The 9,758-nt window shown below is 49.7% G+C and overlaps 1 protein-coding gene across 3 annotated transcripts in view; it reads right to left on the bottom strand.

The window, feature by feature from the left end:
- Positions 1 to 740: 740 nt before the first annotated feature.
- vill (villin-like) overlaps positions 741 to 9,758 on the bottom strand; it is a 17,061-nt gene continuing 8,043 nt past the window's right edge. For all 3 annotated transcript variants that reach the window (XM_030348947.1, XM_030348949.1, XM_030348948.1), the window contains 12 exons: positions 9,633 to 9,731; positions 8,948 to 9,101; positions 7,598 to 7,698; positions 7,223 to 7,360; positions 6,835 to 6,993; positions 6,390 to 6,569; positions 5,425 to 5,570; positions 4,718 to 4,862; positions 4,217 to 4,405; positions 3,323 to 3,391; positions 2,059 to 2,874; positions 741 to 1,444 (listed from right to left, as the gene is read on the bottom strand). In XM_030348947.1, coding sequence (XP_030204807.1) covers positions 1,331 to 1,444; positions 2,059 to 2,874; positions 3,323 to 3,391; positions 4,217 to 4,405; positions 4,718 to 4,862; positions 5,425 to 5,570; positions 6,390 to 6,569; positions 6,835 to 6,993; positions 7,223 to 7,360; positions 7,598 to 7,698; positions 8,948 to 9,101; positions 9,633 to 9,731 — 2,310 coding nt within the window. In that variant the 3' untranslated portion in view covers positions 741 to 1,330. The remainder of the gene's footprint in view (positions 1,445 to 2,058; positions 2,875 to 3,322; positions 3,392 to 4,216; positions 4,406 to 4,717; positions 4,863 to 5,424; positions 5,571 to 6,389; positions 6,570 to 6,834; positions 6,994 to 7,222; positions 7,361 to 7,597; positions 7,699 to 8,947; positions 9,102 to 9,632; positions 9,732 to 9,758) is intronic.

The following is a 9,758-nucleotide window of genomic DNA, read 5'->3' as shown; positions in this document are numbered from 1 at the left end:
GAGGTTCCGGGGGGGGGGGGGGGGGCTGTTGCTGCACTTTCTCTACAATAGAGACAACGCAGCAGCGATATCAACATGAGTACAACTGGAGATACAGGGAAATCCGCAAGCTGCTGATCTCATAGGAGATGCAGGTGATGCAGTCACATTTAACAAAGACGTTGAAAGATGTGGCGATCTACAAGAAAGACGCAGAGGAACGTTCCTTACGAGGCTTTTGTCGGGATAAAAAACAAGTGGTTAGCAAAATAAAGAATATGTTGTTGTTTTTGCACTTGTAAATAGTTAAGCGCGTTTGTAGCCTACACTCAGACGTGAGCTCATTCTTGCATGCGGTTGTCTTCATCATAAAAAAGTAAAAACCTTTCGAGAGTATACAAATTATTCTAAAGAGGTCTAGACTCCATGCATAGCCCCGCCTTCCCCAGTGAACCAAGAAAGCCGGTGCCGTGACGAACGGGGGATTTTACCCCCTCGGTTTCACACAGGCAAGACGGTGAAATTGCCGGGCGTGTCAAGCAGCGACCGGCTTTGCAGTGTCAAAAGGCCTGTGTTTCTTTGTTTTAATGTATTGCAAGTAGAAAAAGAACAGGTATGATCAGGGGTTATGCACACTAGGTTTATCAACGTTTACAACAAGACCCAGGATGTTTGTTCGGCTAAATCTTCAAATTGTGTTTTTTATGTACGTATGTTATATATATCATCGAAAAACAAATACATGGTTGGTTTATATTTAATTTTCCTTTGACAAGCAACTTAATTCATGTCAAATAGTACTTGACTTGCATCCAAGTATATATATATATATATATATACACATGCTTTGCATGTGCTGTCGCTCCCACTTGCAAGCTAACTGCATTTGCACTAGCACTTAAATGAATAAATTAATGATCATAATTCTGATCAACAGTTTGTTTATTATACATGTTTTTGACAACAGAATATGTACCACAACTTGATTATTCAACAGGTTGTTGAAATGTTTACTGGCTGGTATTTATAGGAGTGATTCTAGGTTATAGGCCACTAATAGTAGATTATTGATCATGCGCTATTTTTTTATACTAAAATTGTTAACTCATCTGTTCTTTACGATTTGTATAATAAAAATCAGTTTTAGTAGAAAACAATTAGATGCAATGCCAATATTTCAAACAAAGCTTCTAGATCATGAAGGGAATCTGCTTTCTGAATGACCTGGTTCGACCCAACATACATCTATTCTAATCTAGGGAACTGGAGTTTGTTCATAAAGCTAACTGCTATACTAAGCTCGGGGGTTTTTCTTTTACACCAACCCACTGTGCAACCAATCGCCTCCTGTCTAAACAAGCCCCGCCTTCTTCTTCAAATCGCTCTGACGCCATGCTGGCAGGCGTAGGAAGTCAGCGCGGTTGGTGCCCAACAGGTTTTCGAAGTCCACATCGGAGAGGTACATCTGGCAACAGACAAACAACACACTCAAAGATTTACAAACAACACGAGAGTCTGGGCTACATCTTAGATGCATTTTCCTTACAGCATTTTAGGATTGGATAGCCTGACCCCTGATGTTTGGTCGACCACTTTAGTGCTGTGCTACAGTGCTGTGCACTCTACTGGGGGTTGGACCCCTGGCCTCTTAGCAGCCACAGAGCCTTTCATAGCGCACACCTCTCCACACAGGGCTGCAGCAGCCTGCCCTGGGTCCGTCTCGCTGCCACTGGGTTGGAGTTTGTGTTTGATTCAGGGATCCAAAAATGACCCAGATTCAAACTGAACCAGATTCATAACTGATCCACATTGATAATGGATAACTGATCCCAATTCATAACTCTAGCAAAGGTCCGTGCTACACACCACCTTGGTGGCTGCCGCACTCCACCTTTGATCTTTCTGGGTTTCTCCAAACACAAGGACGCAGGGTGGTGGCGTTAAAGCTGATGAATTGTTAAAAGATTGCCAAAACGGATCCAGATTCATAACATGAATCTGGATACATTGATAACAGATCCTGATCTCTTCCGAACCATGTCCATAACTGATCCAGGTTCCCTATAACACAGTGCGCACCTCTTTCTGCCTGGGGTCCACTCCATTGGGCATCTCCTCCGGCTGCCGGTTGATCAGGTGCTCAGGGGCCATGTGGTGCTGGGAGACCCCAGAGGACTCCTCTGCCTGAGGGTCCCAGTTCGAGCCCCTCGAGTAGCAGGAGAACATTGTGCTGCCTGCTGAGGTGGGGGATTGGGGGGCGTCGCTGCCTGACCTGTTCCCTGACACAACCCCTGATCCATACCCTGGCCCTGTTCCATCCCCTGATCCAAAACCTGGCCCTGATCCGTTACCAGGCCCTGAGCCATACCCTGGTCCTGTCCCTGACCCAATCTCTGACCCAATCCCTGATCCATTTCCTGAACTGAACCCTGAACTAACCTCTGTCCTGTACCCTGACCCCTGCCCTGACATATTCCCTGACCCCTGCCCTGATACTTGCCCTGAAACAGACCCTGACCCGTACCCTGACCCTAGCTCTGATCCTTGCGCTAACCCGTATCCGGCAACAACCCCTGATCCTTGCCCTGATCCTGATACAACCCTGGTCCCATACCCTGAACCTTGCCCTGAGCCGTACCCTGAAACAGCCCCTGTCCCATACACTGACCCTGGCCGTGAGCCCGGGGATAGGTTCATAGAGAGGCTGGACTTGGCCCTCTGACTGGATGGGCTGGATGGGTTGGCCGGACTGGAGGCTCTTGGGGACAGCCTTCCCCCTTGGGTCATGTAACCTGGAGGGGTACCTACTGGGCCCCCCTGGGCGCTGTATGACGAGCCCCCATTCCCGTTTGTGAACCCAACAGGGTTCTTACTGAGATTGGCTTTGTTGAGGTCCTACAAACAAGAAGGCGTGACAGACGTATCAGATGGGTGAAGACTGAGGTACATGACTGGGGAATAATTAGGGCTAGGGTAAGCGTAAGGGTTAGTGTTAGCATTAGTGTTAGGGTTAGCGATAGTGTTGGCGATAGCGTTAGCATTAGTGTTAGGGTTAGCGTTAGTGTTAGCGTTAGCGTTAGGGTTAGCATTAGGGTTAGCGTCAGGGTTAGTGTTAGCTTTAGGGTTAGCATTAGGGTTAGCGTGAGGGTAGTGTTAATGTTATGGTTAGTGTTAGGGTTAACGTTAGTGTTAGCGTTAGCGATAGTGTTAGCATTAGGGTTAGCGTTATGGTTAGCGTTAGGGTTAGTGTTAGAGTTAGCATTAGGGTTAGCGTTTGCGTTAGGGTTAGTGTAAGGGTTAGTGTTAGCGTTAGGGTTAGCGTTAGAGTTAATCCATCACTTACGACAGTGATCACGGACGGAGACCCTGCATCACTCAGCTCCTTCTTCATCTGCTCATAGGAGTTCCCTCCCTGTTGAGACACCAGGGCTTCTGTTCAGTTAGTATAATCAGTTATAATGCAGCAGATATCCAGAGGAGATCAGACTTCATCATTTGTTTTCCCCAATGCTCTCAAACTGTGTTCTGCGTGTTTCCCTGTTTTATCATCCTCGACATCCATGTGAGGTGAGAAGAATACTATGGCTGTTGGTCACATGGTTAAAATTGAGTTAAAGGATTGATCCAAGCGTGGTTAGTACGCTTGGATCAATCCTGGCTGGGGTCTCCTTAGGGACAAGGTGAGAAGCTCAGCCATCCGTGAGGAACTCGGATTAGAGCCGCTGCTCCTCTGCCTAGAAAGGAGTCAGTTGAGCTGGTTCATCTGGTTAGGATGCCCACTGGGGCATCCCTAGGGAGGTGTTCCAGGCACATCCAGTGAGGAGGAGGCCTCGGGGAAGACCCAGGACTAGGGGGAGAGGCCGACCCCGGATAAGCGGTCTTGAAGATGAGATGAGGAGGATCTTAAAGGTGACATATATATATATATATATATATATACACCATATATATATATATATATCCATATACCATACCATATAAGTTTGAGTGTGATTAGAAGCCGTTTTTTTGATCCGGCATACGTGGTGAACACGCCCACTTGTGATGTCAGAAGAGGCAGAAATTCAAAACGGCTTGTAACGGCTAATCACACACACACCTGGTGGTATAATATGTCACTTTTAAACAAACTTACTTAGTGAACCTTATTTTTGAGCTCCATGTCATAACACAGCATCCAACACAGGAATCCAACATCCTCCTGACCAGCGCCCTCCCCCTTGGCCCCCCTACTCACGCTCCACTTGTGGGGGTCCCAGGCGTTGAACCAGCCGGTGAAGGTGGGGGGTTCGTAGCCCTGCTTGACGGAGATGAGGGGCGTGTCAAGGTCGCGTCCCGCCGGGTGGGTTCTCAGGTAATCAAGAGCGCTGTTGACGGCCTCCTGGGTCTCGTGCTGATTGGCCGAGCTGCCGATCCACAGGAAGACCTAGAGAGTGTGGAGTGGGGGAGAGAGACAGAGACCAACACAGAGACAGACAGAGAGACAGAGAGACAGAGAGAGAGAGAGAGAGAGAGAGGGAGAGAGAGAGGGAGAGAGAAAGAGAGAATAAAGGTTTGGTTCATGCATAAAACATAACTAAACTCTTTGGGGCTTTATTTAATAATGAATTGAATGTGAAAATGTGAAGGTGTGAAAACATTCTCAAACTTCAGACGCTGGCCTCCCTTTCCTTTTCCCCTGAAAAGAGAAGCAGACAGGACCTCCAGGATGGAGGCTTCAGGCTGGGGAGGAGCTCACCTCCTCCCAGGTGTCCAGCAGCATGACGTCCTCCTCGTCCAGGTCCGTCTGTGTGAAGTCGTTCACCTCCTCCATCTGGAAGCGGCCCGTCTGATTGGAGCACTCAAACAGCCGGGGGGCGTGGAGAGGCACCTCCTTCTGCAGCCTGCAGATTGACCAGAGCATCACGTCTTATTTGTGGTGAGACACGTGTTCTGTGACAGGATTAAGGTCACGCACTCTCTCCTTCTGGAACTTGTCTGTATTTCCATCTTGTTGATACATTTCTGACCTAACTTCAAGTTGCAGCATCAGGAAAAGACGGATGTTTGGTTCTATGGGAGACATAGACGTTTGTAGTTCACCAATGTGGTAGTAATACATGATTAAAAACGTGTGCACAGTTTAAAATACTGCACAAGGAATCCTTAAATTAATCCTGATTCAAAGAATCATAGAAAACCGTTCGACACAGAGTCTCGAGACCTTTCTGAAAGGCAATGCAGAAAACACAACATAGCTCATTGGAGGGAGGCAGGTCGAGGGAGGTGGATGCAGGTTGAGGCAGGCCGAGTTAGGCAGGGCCAAACAGGGGCTGTCAGCTAAATAGACACAGGGACTCACATGTATTCATCTTTTTGGACCTGGTCAAGCTGTTCTAGATCGCCTCCACAAACGCCTCCACAGCCAACGAGCGGTGAGAGTGTCTGGCGGCCGGCTGACTGTACCTCTTGTCCCTGGCGTACGGGGCCTTTCCCCCCAGAGCGACCCAGAATTCGGCTGGCTCCTGATCCTCCATCACCACCTGCTTGTCCTCCTTGGAGAGCACGTCGGACATGGCTCTGCCCATCAGGCGCTCATCTCCGCTGCAGCCCTGGGACAGAGAACCAAGACACACAAACACACAAACACACACACAGAGTCACCACCGACACCGCAAGGGCTCCTGTTGTGGTGGCTGCAGCTGTTTCATCTCAGTCTGTGTCTGGGTTTGGCCCTGAGTAAGTCACCATTAGTTTCAGAGTATCTAGCATCTAACTATCAATTACACACACACACACACGTAAGCAGAGACACACGCATATGAACCAGAACGGTGCTCATCTCGGTAGAACCGAGAGGTGCAGAGCAGAACCGAGAGGCGCTCACCCTTTAGAACTGAGCGGTGCCTACCTCGTAGAACCGAGAGGTGCAGAGCAGAACCGAGAGGTGCTCACCCTGTAGAACCGAGAGGTGCTCACCCTGTAGAACCGAGAGGTGCTCACCTTGTAGAACTGAGAGGTGCTCACCCTGTAGAACTGAGAGGTGCTCACCCTGTAGAACCGAGAGGTGCTCACCCTGTAGAACCGAGAGGTGCTCACCCTGTAGAACCGAGAGGTGCTCACCTTGTAGAACTGAGAGGTGCTCACCCTGTAGAACTGAGAGGTGCTCACCCTGTAGAACCGAGAGGCGCTCACCTTGTAGAACTGAGAGGTGCTCACCTTGTAGAACTGAGAGGTGCTCACCCTGTAGAACTGAGAGGTGCTCACCCTGTAGAACCGAGAGGTGCTCACCCTGTAGAACTGAGAGGTGCTCACCCTTTAGAACTGAGAGGTGCTCACCCTGTAGAACTGAGAGTTGCTCACCTTTAGAACCGAGAGGTGCATACAGTTAGAATCGAGCGGTGCTCACCTTTATAACTGAGCGGGCTCACCTTGCCATACCACAGGTAGCTGGTGGCGGGGGTCTTTAGCAGAAACACGTCGTTGGTGTTGAGGGAGGAGGCGCGCGCCGGCACCTCGGTGGCCTTGGTGTTCAGCTCGCTGGTCCCGCGCACCTGGAAGAGACGCGTGTCCGTGCTGGGGGGCGCCACGCCCGGCCGGCCCGTCCCACCCTGCACGCAAACACACACATGGAGACACTCGTATACCAATGTACACACACATATACAAATATAATTATGTACACACATACACACACATACACGCACGCAAACGCATGTAGACACACATATGCATGTACACATACACATGCACACACACAAACACACACACACATATATGAAGGCCATTAATAAAGAAACACAGAGTCACACACATACACACAGCCACACACACACTCGTATTTGTATATGGACATGGACAGTGGTTTGGGCGCACCTCGAACAAGATGAGCTTCCCTTTGAAGATGGCCAGGAAGTGTCGCGGCTCCTTGCCCATGACCACCCTGACCTGGACGGCCGCCCCCTGGAGGCTGTTGTCCACGTTCACCGCCTGGAAGGCACACGCTGTCACCTCGTCCCGGGTGGCGTGGCGGCCCTACCGCACACAATAAGGTCAGTGCTATGCTAGCCCACGCTATGTGCTACGCTAGCTGTAGAGCTCCTGTAGAACTAGGCGCTAGGATGAAATGCTGACTAAAACATTTGAAATAAACAAGGAAATAAATTAAACATTTAAAACACATGAATGACTACATATATGAAAGCAGAAATAAATGGAGAATTGGAGACAGAGCCAGCAGGGTAAGGGTGTGGGGAGCAGCCACCTGCCACATGTACAGGATATAGTGCTGCCTGCTGGACATCCGGTAGGAGTAGAGCACCAGGTAGCAGTCCCCTCCGTAGAACTGTCCGTAGCTGCTGGGCTTCACCTCGGCCAGCTCCACATTTTCAATACGCCAGATCTGCACAGGGTGTGTTGCTGCCTTAGTGCCCATGAGCTTTACACTAGAGGGTGAACTGGGCATGTAAGGGATAGCTAGATGGTCAATTGTGGTTCATTTAAAAATGATGTGTGTGTGTGTGTCTGTGTATGTGTGTGTGTGTGTGTGTGTGTGTGTGTGTGTGTGTGTGTGTGTGTGTGTGTGTGTGTGTGTGTGTGTGTGTGTGTGCGCCTGTGCGTGTGTGTGTGTGTTCCCTACCTTCACGTCTCCTGAAGCGTCGTCAACCATGCGCTGCTGTGCTGCCAGTTCAGGGCGAGCGTGGAGCTCCATCACGTTGAACTTCACCTGCTCCACTTTGGCTGCAGGGGAGAGAGCGTGTCAGAGTTGTAGTTATAGTTACTACATTTAAATGTTAGAACTTTCATTGGAAAAACTTCTGTGAATAATTCTAACAACGTCTGCTGCTAGCCAGGGGCTTAGTGGTGAACACGAGGGGACGGTCTGGACGCCACACTCTACTTTGGTTCCCTGAATGTTCTTCTTACCATCAAATCACCTGAATGGGCCAATCCCCGCTCTCCCCCCCAGAAGGTTGTGTGTTCCATCCCCCCCTTCTTAGCCTAGACCCCATGACAGCTGAACTACCTCTTCAACGTGGGCGGGTCGTCACAGCACGTCTGCGCGAAACTACAGTGCTGACTCATCCACGTGACACATAAACAGACAGGGCTACACACAGGAGCCTCTCCACCTCTGTCACGGTCCAAGGCGTTGTTGAATGAACGCTGATGGTAACATTAAAAGACGCCGGGTGTCGGGTTTTAGGCTCTTACGTTGCACTCATCATGACTGTGATGGGTGGCATCACTCTCTGGCCAATCAGTGGCCATTAGCCTGTTTACGTCACACAAAATGATCAGATCAGCTCTTTTGGAACCTCGACGGAGGGGAGGCTAAAAAAGTACCAGGTACCAGGTACCAGTAACCTCATTCTGGTGATCGAAACGCAAAAAAGGGCAGGCGAAGGCGAGTTGAGTAGGTACTGTCTTTGGAAATGGTCATAAGTGTGTGCGGGGGGTACTCTAGGTATGTGTTGGGGTACGGGTACCTATCCTCCCCCGGCCGTAGGTGTGTGTTGGGGGTAATCTAGATATGTGTTGGGGGTACTCTAGGTGTTTGTTGGGGGTACTCTAGGTGTGTGTTGGGGGTACTCTAGGTGTGTGTTGGGGGTACTCTAGGGGTTTGTTGGGGGTACTCTAGGTGTGTGTTGGGGGTACTCTAGGTGTGTGTTTGGGGTACTCTAGGTGTTTGTTGGGGGTACTCTAGGTGTGTGTTGGGGGTACTTTAGGTGTGTGTTGGGGGTACTCTAGGTGTGTGTTGGGGGTACTCTAGGTTTGTGTTGGGGGTACTCTAGATGTGTGTTGGGGGTACTCTAGGTGTGTGTTGGCCTGGGGGTACTCTAGGTGTGTGTTGGGGGTACTCTAGGTGTTTGTTGGGGGTACTCTAGGTGTGTGTTGGGGGTACTCTAGGTGTGTTTTGGGGGTACTCTAGGTGTTTGTTGGGGGTACTCTAGGTGTGTGTTGGGGGTACTCTAGGTGTGTGTTATACCTATTCTCCCCTTGCTGTAGGTGCTGCCGAGGCCCATGGTCTGGTTGGTCTCCCTCCAGGACTGGAACAGGTGTTTAAAGATAGCCGACTCGGCTCCCTCACTCATCACCTCCACGTTGGTGGTGGCTGGGTAGCTTTTGGCTTTGATAAAGCCCTGGGAGGAGAGGAGGGACACGATTCAATTGTATCACGTTTCTTTGGCAGACGGTGGTTTAAAATAGTAATGCAAAACAATGTGGAATATTACTATTTAATAGTAATGGGTAAAACAACAAATGTGTCATTGTTCTTCATTTATCATGGTCATATTTTCATCCCATGATTGCTCATCTATAGATGGGAGATGTGTTGTCTAAACACTGACTTAGAGGTTTTGTAAAGAGGTGCTTTTAAAACCGTTTCTGGGAGTTTAATTTATTTTGACCTGGATTCTCTGATTGTCTTAATTTGTTGTGCTTTTTGACTCCCCCCCCCCCCCCCCCCCCTCCCCGTTCAACTCTTCACATATGCAGCCAGGTCATGTCATGTATGTTATTTATGTGACCCTTCCCAGAGCGGACATCTTGGCTCTAGACGCTAGAGGATGTGTTTATATTATGACTACAATTGTTCAAAACTCAATCCAGACAACGTTCCCCAGGAGGCCGCTGGGTGAGCCAGGTCAGTTTGAAGCTCCGCCTCTCACCACCGCACTGCTGAGGGCGGAGCGTCGCTCCACCGGGGACGCCTGGCGGCCCTTCCACACCAGCAGGCTGGAGCCGCCCTGGTCCACCAGGTAGCAGTCCTGGGGGAGAGAGAGAGGTAGGGAGAG

This window comes from Gadus morhua, chromosome 23 (assembly GCF_902167405.1).
Source record: "Gadus morhua chromosome 23, gadMor3.0, whole genome shotgun sequence".
Taxonomy (NCBI): domain Eukaryota; kingdom Metazoa; phylum Chordata; class Actinopteri; order Gadiformes; family Gadidae; genus Gadus; species Gadus morhua.
The sequence above is the reverse complement of the archived record's forward strand: the minus strand, read 5'-3'. Positions and strand labels throughout refer to the sequence as shown.